The 14,981-nt window shown below is 38.8% G+C and overlaps 1 protein-coding gene across 2 annotated transcripts in view; it reads right to left on the bottom strand.

Moving 5' to 3' along the window:
• LOC100701557 (contactin-associated protein-like 4) overlaps positions 1–14,981 on the bottom strand; it is a 115,265-nt gene that overhangs the window by 58,271 nt on the left and 42,013 nt on the right. For both annotated transcript variants that reach the window (XM_005476774.4, XM_005476773.4), the window contains exon 3: positions 1,653–1,846. In XM_005476774.4, the coding sequence (XP_005476831.1) occupies positions 1,653–1,846 (194 nt within the window). The remainder of the gene's footprint in view (positions 1–1,652; positions 1,847–14,981) is intronic.

A 14,981-nucleotide genomic window follows, 5' to 3' on the forward strand; every position in this document is an offset into this window, starting at 1 on the left:
TAGTTCTCATTTCGGTCCGGGTCTAATTTCTTCTCTTTGTCTTCTGGGTTTTCTTCTGCTTTTTTTTCCTTGTCTCTCTTTTTGAGTACCCACTGTCTTACTTTGTAGAGTTACTTGCCCTGCTTACCCTATGTGCCTCCGGGAACAATGATACAATTTTATTATCTTCTCCTTAGTTTCCCTTTCTCATGGGAAGAAAAATACAACCCTGCCAAAAAAGCAGCACCAAAAAGTGGTGCGGTTGATCCGGCAGCTTTGTCATCAACTTTTTCCTCTGACAAGCTCTCTAAGCCTGGCTGACTAATTCACAAAAGTTCAGAAACACTTTGAAATGTGGCTGGGATTGTGCAGAGTTTATGTAGAGCATCAGATCAACATGTTTTTAAGCTGTGAAGAGCTGTCCTCTGCTCTCTCTCACAGAAGATCCTCAGCGCCGAGATTAACTGGATTCTTTTCACAGGAGGAAATTGCCACGGCTCGACTCGAAAGCTTCTCTCTGCAGCACTGTAACAAATGCGGCTTCACCCTGGATAGATGGTCATGCTCACAGTGGAGCAGTATACCATGTTTTGCATGTTTACTAGACTACTGGATTTGACATTAAAGCCACTGGAGACATATTTACAATGGGCTCACTGTTCTTACAGGAGTTTTTCCTGTGTTTTTACAGATCACAAAAACCGAAAACTACTGAGTATCCCTCTGATACTGACCCATATTTTCATAGTGGGCCAAGTGCAAGTCTGACAAGACACTTGCAAAGGGAAAACATCGAAGCGATGTGCTATGAGGGAATGCCTCACTGCTTCTTCAGTCCTAAAGAAGCAACTGACTCGTTGAGAGTCTAGATTTAAACTAACATACAATGTCTGATTTATGTAGCATTACCATTCCTATAGCTTGAATTTATTTATCCCAAAGACTGCAGCATTTTATTTGATGTTCAAAGCAGTCAGGGAAGAGACGCTCAATGTGTGCAAGTATCATAAAAATGTAATTTCTATTCAGAAATTGAATACAGAAAACAATTCATAGTTGTTAAGTTATTAAAAAAATATTAAAACTATTATAACATCCTTTGAAGTTTTTAAAGTCACCCTCTTGTCCATGCCGTACATTAAGTGAAAGGACAGGTGAGACTGAATATGTGCATATGTAAAGACGTCCTTGAATTGAATTTAAAACAAAGTTGTAGTTTTCTTCAGTTTAGCATTCAGAAGGCCTTTAGATTAAATTGCACAGCCTCGGTCTCCTTGTCTCACTTGTATCCGTCAACAGCAGCTTAAGTGTTTTGGCAACAGGTCCGCATAGTCAGCAGAGCCCTTTCATTGGTTCATCCATTATTAATGAAGAGTCAAAGGGCTTCTGATGACTGTGATTATCTCTGTAGGACTGACTGATTCATGCAAATCAGCTCTACGAAACACCAAATCATCTGTAAATATGACTGTAGCGGTCCAGGAAAATTAGCTGCAATCAATATGATTATTTTTTCAGTGTAATAACGCTTGTACATTACTACTTGTGTAGTTTTAAAGGTATTTTTGTCATATAAGCTTTTGTTATACCTGTTTAAATTTTAAAAATCATTAAAAAACATTTCTATAGTCTTCAGTTTGTTGTTTGGGACTATTATTGCTCTGTAGGCTCACCCCAATACTGTCCTCCTGTCTGTACTGCCTCCAGTTGTGCCCCGTGTCACTGAACATCAGCAGGTAAGACGTTAGCCAATCAGAGCTGCCATAACGGCCCTGTGTGGCGACAGCTGTGATCTTGGTGCGCTCACCCAAGTCAACCTCGAGCCACTGATATCGGTCTGAAATAAGAGGTGACCAACCTCCAGCTCCTGCAGAGACACAAAAATGATAAAAACAAAAGATTGAAAGAAATTTATTACATTTCAACCTTTGAGGTGTAGAAAGTATTAAACTGTCATCTCTGTGTGTGTGTGTGTGTGTGTGTGTGTGTGTGTGTGTGTGTGTGTGTGTGTGTGTGTGTATACATCTGTGTTTGTGTGTCAGTGTGTGAGAACATGACAGATTAAAGAATAGCTTGACCTTTAAGTCATGTTTAGTTGTTCCAGACACACAAATGCATTGTAAAAATACTGTCAGCAGTTTAAAACTAATTTCTGTCCAGATGGCGAACACACTGTTTCTAAGTTTTTCTTAACTTATTTTACTCAAACAGATTACTTGTTATTCTCAGTGCAGAAAACTTCATTTAAATGGGCCAAGGACCTCAGACTGCTGCTCTTTTATTACAGGCTTCCTAATAGCCATTTTAAACTCAATACATGTTGGAATTTCATCACAAGTCTCTTTTGTCTTCATAAATCAAAAGAAGAGTAAAAACAAAGCCTAAACAATTTTCGATTTTCAGAGTTACAAACTTTCACTTTCAGACTTTAAAGTTTTTCATTTGTGTCTCTCGTTTGTCCTTGGTTGAGTTGTTTTGCAGATATTCTTACCTTCACACTTACTTTCTAACCGTGCACACACATGCAAGTACACCATAAATCACGACTCCCCATTTCTAATATTGTACGATAACAGATGGAGTGCAATGTGGTACTTTCGTGTTATACACACAGATATGCATATACCGGATATTAAACCTGAATAGATATAGAATGTTACGTTATAAAAACCCATTAAACATAATTACGGTTAGGTTACTTTATTGTCACCCGTAGGAGGAAATTGTGATTGTGTCGTCTTGAACTGAAAAACTTGCTGCTTCAAACTGAACCAAAAATAAAAAAAAACAAACAAAGAAACGTTTTAATGAACACAAACCTGCAGGAGCTATGTTAGAAGCTTATATTAACATTTGCAAATATGAATGTAACACTAATTAATACTTCTCATACCTTTACACATGCAGCTGCTCTCATTGCTCCATCCTGACTTAATAAGAAAGGCATTAAGATTTGGGCAATAAACAATTCACAAAAAGCATTATGCAAATAACATAGTGAACCAGCTAAAATGCCGGCATCCAAATCTACTTAAATAATTTAAGCTGATTACCTAATAATAACATTAGCCGGCTACTCAACAACCATCCTTGAATTTCTATAAGTCGTTATGCATGTAAACAAAATATAATGATAGCATTTAAAAAAAAAAAAACTATTCCATGATTTCCTAATGAAGGTGTTTATCTTTAAATATTGTGATATTTATTTTGTTTAGGTATTAAATTGGGTATCAATAATCTGTCTAATTATGGTACTATTACCAGTAATTATTATCATTATTATTACAAAATTTTGTGACTGTTACGTCCCCACGAAGGAGGTCTAGGGGTGTGAGTGTGGGGACCGGTAAAAAATGGGTCCAGAACGGAATGAAAAGGAAACCAGACAGAGGTGTTCAGTACATAGTATGTACATAGAGACCGAGGGGTGGGAGGGGCAAGAGAGGAGGAGGCGGAGAGCAAACACCACACCCACACAAGGGCAATTTCAAGAGGAGGCCCTGCTAGGGCCGTAACAGTGACATTATCACTAAAGTTAATGCAGTTCATCTTGAGGGGCATGTGCATGTCTGAACAGAATCCAGTGGTAACCCATGCAGCAGTTGGTGAGATATTTTGTCTGAATCAAATCAATCAAATCCAACAGGCTTATCATCCATTGCACTACTCTTTGTGTAGCACTGTCTTTAAATGCCTTCTCGACAGCTGCACACGCAATAGGGGGTACAATCCAAGCCTCAAAATGTCTTGCGTCTTTTTTAACCTCACTGCTACGATATTTTGCTCCTTACAAACAACCACACATTGCTGTGAAGTCTCTATTATCATTTCTCAGAAAAAGAGTCATCAATAAGAGGATGCAGTTCTATGCACTGATGAGTTGCTAGACCATTTGTATCCTGTCCCCAAATATTGCAGTGCTAAGAAGCTGTGGTGTGATCTATTGATTAGTTTTTAAGTTTGCCTGCAAGACTGCATCCGTTGCTATATAAAATATCATCAATAAAGGGTTGTGGTGCCAAGCATTGATTAGTTTTACAGCAGCTGTGCAGGTTCCTTTTCCGTATTACACATCACCAATAAAGAGCGGTGTGGTAGCATATCGATTACATGTTTTCTAGATCAATAGGTTGAAAAAGGAAAAGCAAACCAAACGAAAAGTTGAGCTTTGGAAAAGTTATTTTATTCAAACATTATATTATATATATTTAGTTTTGTTGTTCATTTTGATAGCAGCAGTGTGTCTCATTCCAAAACACTGTTACTGTAAGTGGTGGTGTAAGCTATTGATTGGCAATACACCAGCTTATTGTAATTAAATGTATCTGTGTTTTCTGATGCAGCGACAACAGTTAGAAGAGAAAGAAGAAGCCAGAATCTGTGTTTGCGTGTTTGTGTGTGAGTGTGCAAAAGCGCTGTGTCAGGTCAAAGAGACGCCTCAGAGCTCAAACACCAGATGGTCAATTCTGAAAGCGGGGAGTGCTGACCAGAGCCCCACTGAGCACACACACGCACGCAATTTTCATCACTTCAGAGGTCTTTGCCATGATGTACATTTATTTCCTATGGAATTATTCTATCACTAATCATAGTTACTATAAACAGCATCTCACTTTAAATCTAATTATTTGATTATGTGGACTTAATTTTTGCACCCAAGCAGAAAAGGATCCACACAATATGAGCAGGTAAACAGGTGTCCCACATGACAAGACACTTTAAATGTACACAACCACTAATACAATAAAGAAAATTTGGGAGGAAATACTGCACAGACAAAACTTTGGGGTGAATGAGCTTTAATGAGCATTAAAAGAGCAAAGAGAGTAAATGCCGGTTGTCCTCGTGTTACCAAGGTGTTGTTCTGCCAGTATTTTAAAGCAAAGCTGCAAACACTCCCCAGGGGACAGTGCTGGATTATTTGATGGTGTAGAGCTAGTAATCACAGTTGGATGCCATGTGTAACTCTAAACACCAGAAAGCTTTTCTGTGTCATGGACACTGAGTTTTTTTGCTGAATTTTGAGTTTTCATATTAATATTTGGATTGTTGTTTTTTTTTTTGCTGTTTTGACTTCTTTTTGAGTTGTTTTGTTGTTGTTGTTGTTGTTTTTTGGGGGTTTTTTTTATGTAGCAGGTATTCCCTGGCTAGATTCCTCATGATTACATTCTCAGTTTAGTTTTTGTGATTGAATTTCTGTTTATGGTCAGATTTATAGTTTTAATTAATAAAAATAAATATTAATATATATTAATATATTTAATTCCTTGGGTTTCCCTGTATCTTGTTAAATTTGCATCTCTGTGTCAGATGGTGTCCTGTTAAGTTGCTTCCTGTTTACTGGTACAAGGTAGCTGTTATTTCTGTCTTGTTCCTGGTTTTTTTGTCATCCTTGATTAGTTTCAGTGGTGTCTAATTATCCTTCTGCGTCCCATCTTCCTGATTACCTATTTCGTATTTAAGCCTTCAGTTTGCATCTATTCTTTGTTGTGTTGCATTGTGTAGTCTGCCCATTTGTTTCTTGTTTGTTCATGTAGTGTATTCCCTGGACTTGTAATCTTTGTGTACTTTTTTTTGTTTCCCTTAGAATTTAATCATCCTTGATACATGGCTTTATTTGTATTCTGAACTCTGACCTTCTGCATTTGGGGGCACATTACTTTGCATTACTTGAGCTCAAGAGACAGACAACTTCTTTATTTTTAAGATTAAAAAAAAAATGCATCATTGCATGACTGTGCGATTTAAAAAGTTTGATTCTACTGACTGATGATAAATATGTGTAATTATGCATTTGGTACTCCAAATTGTCACATTACTGTACTGAGCTAAACTGTTCCGTGCACAAGCTGTTTCCATCAAACTGCTAGGCAGAGTCAGTGAGTTGGGATTTACAGTCTGGACTGCCCAAATTCCCATAGTACCAGCAACAAGATGGTCATAAGCCATCTTGACAGTCTACAACGGACAGTTAGCTTGGGTGTGCAGACTTTCATGGCCCAACAGATCGACTGAACTGTCAAGAATTTTCCCAGAACCGAGACAGAATTTGCATTCATCAGTCAACTGAAGCCTTTCTTCCAGCACGCAAGCATTGCTAAGCTTTTCCAGGACACTGAGCAGTGTCATTTCTAAATAAATGTGCTTTATAGACTCACCATACTTCCAGATCTCCACAAGACATGTCACATGTGATTCAAGCCCATGCTACTTTCAAAGTAAATTAAAAATATACTAAATATAATAAAATTAATAAATAAATAAATAATCAAGGGGGGAAACCTACAAGTGTACAACTGTAGACTCGAGGCAGTTGTAAACATTAGTGCCACCATTCATCATTTTGAGTTTTAATATGTTCTTTTGGTTGAATATACCTGTGCATATGTTTGTTTCGAGTGTTTTTCTCAGAAACAGGGAAAACTGAAATGTTTTATTATTTACTCAATCAAAAAGAACCAAATGTGTGTGGCACCAGGCCCAGCAGAAATCTAAAAGAACTAGTATTGTGGCTGCTGGAAGCTGATCTTAAAAGAGCTAAAGCCCAAAGCTAATAAGCACTTGACTCAGACATGTCCGGTGACAGCAGAACTGTAAGCGGCAGACACTCCTGACCTTTACTCATGTTGATAAGGCTGTGGAGGCAAAGAGAAAGAGATCAGAGGCAAAACTGAGACAAAGAGACGCTGCAAAGATTTACTATGTCCTATCAGATAAAACAACCCTGTCGCCATAAAAGATGGAGCACTATAAACTGTACAAACAGAATACAAACCATTGTAAAACTAGCATAACACCAGGATATGTTTTTTTAAATATGTACTTATTTTCAACTTGATTCAAACCAACAGAGATTCAAAGCACTGAAATGTTCTTCACTTGTATCTATGAATTCATGTAGTCATGAATTATAAATCAGTTCCAACACCTAAAGAAACAATGATACAAAGATACAGTTTGACCTAAAGTGTAATACCAGCTGTAGTACAGCAGCTGCTGTCCTACAAAAATCAACACAGATTGAATTTTACATTTTTCTGTTTTGCAGATTTATACACTTCACAAGTACTTGTTAGGAATACTCATTTAATCAGATGGACACCAGAGAACTTGCACTTTGCACTTCCCCGCAAAACAGCTCTGCCACAAGTTGATGGTCAGAGGATGCTATAATTGTAGACCTTAAATCAGAAGACAAGAGACTCAGTCATATGGGATTTTTAGTTTTTGCTTACATTGTTCTTTTGTAACTTTTTGGTTAAGTTTAGGTTTACTACCCATTCAAACTGAAAATCTTTACTTTATTATTTGATTATGTTTTAATAGACAAAAGGTACAGCTATTAAGTGATGTGTCTATGGCTGTACTGCTTAATTGCCACATGCTTTGGTCTTCAAGGTGTACACTGAGGTGTTTCCAGACTGTCCTGGGTGCCTATACTCAAAACTCCTCATCTAGATGAGGTCCAATAGGCATCCTGGTCGGATACCGAAACCGCTCCTTTTGACATTGTCACAGTACGGCTGCGTGCAGGCAAGAGAAGGACTCAAACGCAAAACTCACCGAGACAAAAGTGAACTCAAAACACTGCTTTATTGTAGGGGAGGAAAGGAAACAAAGAACGAAACTAAGCTGGGAAAACTACAAATAAATCATACGTGAAAACACAGGGAGAATCACACAGCTATGAGGGAGGACGCAACACTGACAAAGAGAAACACGGGGCATAAATACACAGGGATAACGAGGGGGAATGAGCCACAGAAGGAGAGCACAGCTGGGAGTAATTACACAGGACGAGACAAGGGAAGCAAAACTAGAAACATTAACATAGGACAGACTGTGAAAGTAAAACAGGAAACACACTGACTGAACTCAACACATGTGAACTTAACCGACTGGGAAGACAGAACATAGGGACCTGAAACATGGGACAGAAAGGCACAGTAGACATAACGACGCCACAGGGGAAGAGTAAAACAAAACACAGAAGCACAGGACCTCTTTCAAAATAAAATAGGAAACAATGAAACAGACATGACTACATGAGCTTGACAACATAAGAAACAGACATGAAACACATGAGGGATAAGGGAGACTTAACACAAGGGTTGAAACACAAGGGGAATATAACAACAAATGAACTAGAATAACTTAATGAACCTAAACAAACCATAAATATCAAAATAAACTAAAACTCAAAACGCTGTGTCAAAAGACCCAGGATCGTGACAGACATGGAAGAGTAGTCGCTCTATTTTGACCTCTTCTTAAATGACTAAGCTCTCCTAATAATTTCCACCACAAGCATCCTTTAGTCACTACCCACAGGTTGTCACCATAAGTTAGGATAGGAATGCAGATCAACTGGTAAATCAACAGCTTCAGCTTATCAACATTAGTGCAGGTGCTAAAATAGTCCATTTGTTAATAACCCTCTCATAGCTTCGCACCTCATAAACAATACCCCAAGACATGTAAGATTCTCCACATGGGGCTGTAACTCATTCCCAATGGGCACTCCCCCCTTTCTCTACCTGAGGCCTCAGAGGTTGAGGGTTCACTCTTCTGGACAAAGATTTCTGATGCTGTGCCAAAAATGACAATTACAGCTAGACAGTGTTGTGACAACAACACTGGCTTAGGAAGAAGACAATGAATGTTACCCAAGCCTACATTGGAACCTAAGTGAGAGATATATTGTCATCCATCGCCAGTTTCCACTCATCCACAGGATAAAAGACTTGCATGAAAGGCAGCTGATTAAATTGTGCAGCTGTCATAAGTCATTTATATGTTACGGACAACACCAGCTGAATATTTTTGCTGCCTATTTCAGACGGTGAGAGACTCCTATTGAATAGAGTGCATTATAACAGTGAAAAGAAATGCAAAGAGTTCAATCTAAACCACCACCCTGCAAACTCGATTATTGAATTATCAGCTTTTGGACAATGTCAAAAAAGCCAAATATACAGGCTCCATTTATAGGTAGAATTTATGGCACATATGTTTTAAGGGATTGTATTATACTGCACAGGCAATTCCAATTAAATGCTTGGTGAATTAACTCGTCTTTTGTGCTTTCTGTTAGGGTAATGTATACGGACTAAAAACTTTCTGGGTTATGCTACCAGTTAATTGGGGTTCATTAAAAGCAACTGAACTAACTGACCATTATCTTTATTCTCCCTAATTGGCTGCAAATTAAATTGAAAATTGGTTTCTAGAAAACTTTATCCTATTTTTCCCCAGAAAGTCCCTGAATAATCATATTTAGTATAAGTCGTACTTTGTTTTTTTCTGGAAAATTCTTCTCCACAAAGACTTAATACAAACTAATGTGAGACACGTTTGCTCTCTCACTTAATCCCTGATACCAAACTGATCCAGTTAACCTGTAAGGACTGCCACCTGAAACCAACTCAATTTGTCTCGTTACTAGAGCATTAAGGAGTGTATGCAATAGGTGAGGAGAAAAGCTGCTCAGGCTGCACAGTTGCCCTTCTGCTTTACTGCTGAAGGGAGACCAAGCTTGACATGAAGCCGCTGCGGACAGAAGCACGGCTATAAGAAGCAGATAGATGGATAAGCAAAGAAAGGACCACTGAATCATTAATAATGCACCGAAATTCCACCTGACAGGTACAGAAGACAGGCAGGAACATACAGAGACAGACATGAGCAAAATGAAAAGTCAAAAGTTGAAAGGAGAGACAGGCAGAGGAAGAGGCAAGCTGTTACCTTAAGAGACAGGCAGCACAGTGAACAGACAGGACTACAGACAGACAGGGAGCTGAATGGGAAAGACAGGCCTGGAATGAAGGTTAATCATTTACATGAGAATAGCAAGCCTGGATGGTAATTTCAGCAGCCTGATGACATGTCAGACGAACAGAAGGCCTAATGGGCTCGATGTAGCAGCAGCAGGCTGGGAAACATTGGATATCTCCTGCAGGGTAACTCCAGCCTATTTCCCCTCAAGCTTCAAGTGTAATACTGGAACTTTGAACAATGAACACACACACACTCACACACAGAGACAGGCGTAAATCAGTACTTGATTAGTTGGCAATTCGTAAACACAACAGGCTTCCAATTAAAGTTAAATTCGCATTTTAAATCAAATTCACTGAGAAAGTGATTACAGTGGTGCAATAAGTCTTAACGTCTATTCCAGCATAATTGCAGCAGCTTTACTGATAATTGTCAGCGCTGCCCGAGAAAAGAACACGAACACTGCTATTAACATTTGGCAAGAAGATGTGGCTGACGAAATTAGTTTTTACTGATGAAAATGTGGCTGCAGACGGAGTGAAACTAATGACTGCAACAGAAAACAGACTGCAAAGAAAAGGAGACAACTTCTAAGAAGCTCATTTAAAACACGGAAAGCAGATGGATGGGAAAGGGGAGGAAAAAATTCTACAAGGATAAAAAAGAGGCTTGTGTGAGAAATGAGCGATAAACTGTAAGAACAGGAAATCAAAATGAAGGAAGATCTAAACAGAGAGGTGGGGAGCCCAGAATAGTGAGTGATTCATCCTGCAGGTTCTGGTAAGACAGACATTCATCTTCAACGAGCCAGAGCTTTTCAGGCTTTTCTGCGCCCAGATGTAAAACTACAGTGACTGCAAAAAATATTGAGTGTGCCACCATACAAAAGAATCTGCCATGTATATATAAAAAAAAAGATATGTATATCACTCTGAAGGCTTTACACAACATATAAACACATTTATCACTGCTTAGCTGAGCTTTTTGTGTGATAAAACTATGTGGCAAACAATAACATCAAATAACATCGTCATTTCAGACGAGGTTTTTATTTGTTCAGTAAGTCTGCCAAGCGCACTTCACGTCTCAACCGAGTCCCACAAAGTGGCAAAAATGGCTGGCTGAATCCAGTAACGCATATGCTCGCCCTGCATTTGCACATTGATTTCATCATGAACTCAAACCTGCGCAGAGAGCGAGCATGTGCAAGAAGCCAAGAGTTCTTGAACACTATGTGTTTTACAAAGAGACAAAGGGGACGTCATTTAAATTTATATCAGCTATTTTTTCAGTTGTTCTTTTTTAATGAGCAGAGACAGAAATTTTAAATGTACCTATGTGTTCCCATGTATTTGATATATCATATTTTTCTGACCATTTGAACACAAAAGCCTGACATTGTTTGAAAATGGAAAGTTTGTGTATAAGTACCTACCAAATTATTTTATTTTACTGAAATATCTATAGGTCAAAAGTTATACATTAGACCTGTATTCTCTGAAGACACAGAAAAATGTAACAGTGCACTGAAATAGTTTCATAAACCACTGGCCACAAATAATTTTAAACTCTACACAGTACATTTTGGATATATGCTCAAGACTATCACCACCAGCAACAATGTCTCCAAGCTGTTTTACTATTTATGGCTAGGTTTTAAAGTTAAGCATTAGCAACCACTGTTGTCACTGCTGTAGTCAAGCAAGCCAAGCAAATCAATGATGTAGTCAAGCAGTAGAGCACCTGCTCTATAGCTGCTGAGCTACAGCCATCTCTAATAACAAAGTCTTTGAAGTTAAAGCCCAAATTTAATAATACATGCATTTATATGTAGAAGGTATTTCAGGACTTTGATAATCTCTGTTCATTTAGTGAGTAAATGAACTGAAAGGGAAGCTGCCCCTCTGAGAACAGCTACAGCAGGCAGAGTTTTAGCAGCATCAGCAGCCGCAGAAGCAGCGGTAGGAGTTGAAAATGAGACGGAGGCGTTCATTAATTCATCGATTTCCTCAGCAAACAGCCAGGATCGTGTGGGCTTTGCACCGTTAATACAGCTGGGAAGGAAATGTGACACACACGGCTCTCCTGATGTGCCACTACAACTCGATTTGAAAAATGCAGTAGTGGAATGACAGCTGAACCTGATTTATGATGCCATCAGCAGCACAGTGGCCATTCATTACACTCCTACTCCTAATGTCTACGTTTTTGCAGCTTGACATGATTTTTACTGATTATTTTTTACAGTTATGATCCACGAGTATCGTGTATGACCTGACGTTCATGGCACTGAATTTGTCATTAATTATAATTTTTAATTCATCAAGAATCTGGCCACTTGGGGGAGCAATACTGATAAATTATTAGTATGTAGAGTGGCTTTTCCTCTGCTAAATTCTAAATTTTGGCACTGAACAAGTAGAACACACTCATGTCCTGAAAGTACTTCAGCTTTGAATTCAAAAGTGAAGTTTTAAACATTAAAGAGTTAGTGTAAATATTAAATAGATGTCTATTATAGATTAAAATTGATGACGTGGTGTTATTGGCATAATTAACAAGGCTGTGACCCTGGAGAAGGCGCCACATTGAATGAAACAGGACATGAACTATGTAGAGGTCTTATTTGGTTGGGTTTGTGCAACAAAAAACTACTTGGTTACATTAAGGCACAAATCATATCAACTCTAATGTGTTTTACAGCATCATGGGCCACAGGTTCTAACTATAAATGCTGCAGTGAATGACAGTGGGATTATGGTTGATTTTTTTCCCCACACAGAAATGTGGGTACTTCTCTCTATTGGCTCATTACAGCTGCTGCTACATCACTTGCAAAGCCAACAAACCATGTCCTTAACACTTCTTCAGAGATGCCCTTTATAAAAATCAGGATGTTGCAAACAGCACCCTGACTGCTGTTAAAGTGCAGTGCAGTTTAACAAGTTGAAATAAGAGGCGGTAGGGAAGCTGATGTAGTCTGTATAATCTAATATGTGGTTGGTTCTCAGTAGTCATTCAAGTTTTTATTTTTTGTTTTGGATTTTTTTTTTTGTGAGTCTCTTGTAAAATCTGATATACAAAATTATTTAAGTTTTTTTTTTATTTAGTTAGTGGTCGTTTTCACATGAAACAGCAGTGGTATAATGGTGGTGTAGCGGCTATCTTGTTTCTTCTTGGAGTTCTCTATTTTTCTTATATCTAAAATAAGAGTCTGGATGGACAAGAGGCTGTTTTACGCGTTGGTTTGTGCAACAACGACGGTAAAACCATCGTGTCGCTCCGCCATTCGCTTGTTTATTTGTCACAAACCTTTCACAACAAAAGCACCAAATCCTTTTCAGGCTTTTCAAAATAAAACATGTAATAACTATAAATGGCGCTAACATTCCGGCCCCTAATTGTTACTGCTAAGGCATAACAATTACATATTAACACAATAAAGCGTCATTTAATATCAACACTCAGAATATAAATGGCTTAACCAAACATTATATGCAACATACATCATATGTGTTGAACATATATCTGTTACACATGAGGCTGAGATTCAAACTGTTGCCTCCATTTCAAGCAATAAACATAACTTGTCGATAGGCCTCTCCAAAACGCTAGTTTTGGTTTTGACAAACACACGTCTGACAAGTCCATGTGAGTCTGGAACTGTACTCTCAACCTTTCCCATTAACCAGGAACTTCTTGGTGCACTGTCATCAACTATGAGAACAACATCTCCTGGTCTCAGATTTCTCCTAATCACTAACCACTTCTGTCTTTCTTGTAGAAGCGGCAAATACTCTTTAGTCCAACACTTCCAAAAGATGTCTGACAGGTACTGCACCTGTCTCCACCTTTTTTTTGCATACGAGTCCTCTCTTTGAAACAATCCAGGTGGCAGCACTGGCTGCCCTTTAAGAAGAAGTAGATGATTGGGTGTAAGTGCGTCTAAATCATTGGGGTCATTAGACACTCTTGTTATTGGCCTGCCGTTGACAATTGCTTCAACTTCACATAGCAATGTCTGCAAGCATTCATCATCCAGAGGTTGCTGCTTTAGGATCTGGTTAAGAATTCTCCTAACTGAGCGAATTTGCCTCTCCCAGATTCCTCCAAAATGTGACCCTGCTGGGGGGTTAAATATCCAGGTCCTTTTGCATGAGCATTTCTGAGATTTTTGAATGATTCCATCCCTTGATTGCTTCACGCATTTCCTTTTCTGCACCCACAAGGTTAGTGCCATTGTCTGATCTCATGACAGACACTTGACCTCATCTTGCAATAAACCTCCTGAATGCATTTATGCAAGAATCAATCTCAAGTGAGTGGGCAACTTCTATGTGTATTGCTCTAACAGCAAGACATGTAAACAATACACCATATCGCTTAACTCTGCTGCGCCCATGCTTGACCTCAAAAGGTCCAAAATAGTCTATGCCAACATTTGTGAATGGAGGTTTGTCAGGAATCAGGCGATCTTGTGGCAAGTTTGCCATTCTTTGTTCACCAGGTTTCGCAGATGTCCTTCTACATGTTACACACTTTGACAGGATCTTTCTTATTGCTGAATCTGCCTGTGGAATCCAGAATCTTTCTCTCAGCCTGGATAATGTGTAATTCCTTCCTCCATGACCTGTTTCTTGGTGAATGTGTCTCAGAATCAAAGTAGAAACATGATGACCTTTAGGGAGAATCAGTGGATGCTTAACATCAGCTGGTAGTGCAGACTCATGCAACCTACCGCCAACCCTTAAAACTCCATCCTGGACAAAGGGATCCAGCTTCGCAATGTGACTGCTCCTTTTAAGCTTGTCACCTTTCTGAAGACTTGCAAGTTCTTCTGCGAAGCTTTGATTTTGACAAAACTTAACAATCTCAGTTTCTCCCTTTGCAACATCTGCAGTAGTAAGTGAAGATCCCTTAATACATGTTTTGAACTGCTGCATTTGACCTGCAACCTTTTCAGCTTTCCTTTTGCCGCTTTCACAGTCGCTTGCTTGTGACATGAGAAGCTTCCGATGTGCACTTAACCTGCAAAGCAGCTGCTTGAACATAAGTATCCAGGAAACTGCCTTTTTTAGACGGTACCAGTCTGAATAGTGAGAGATCAGTTTGTTCACTGGATTTTCGTGTAATTTTGTAACATCCACACTCATCACCTCTTTGACTTCAACATCATTTTTTGGTGTTTCTTTAATGTCCGGTGGAATTGGCCAGTTTTTCCC

The sequence above is a fragment of the Oreochromis niloticus genome, linkage group LG18 (assembly GCF_001858045.2).
Source record: "Oreochromis niloticus isolate F11D_XX linkage group LG18, O_niloticus_UMD_NMBU, whole genome shotgun sequence".
Classification (NCBI taxonomy): Eukaryota; Metazoa; Chordata; class Actinopteri; order Cichliformes; family Cichlidae; genus Oreochromis; species Oreochromis niloticus.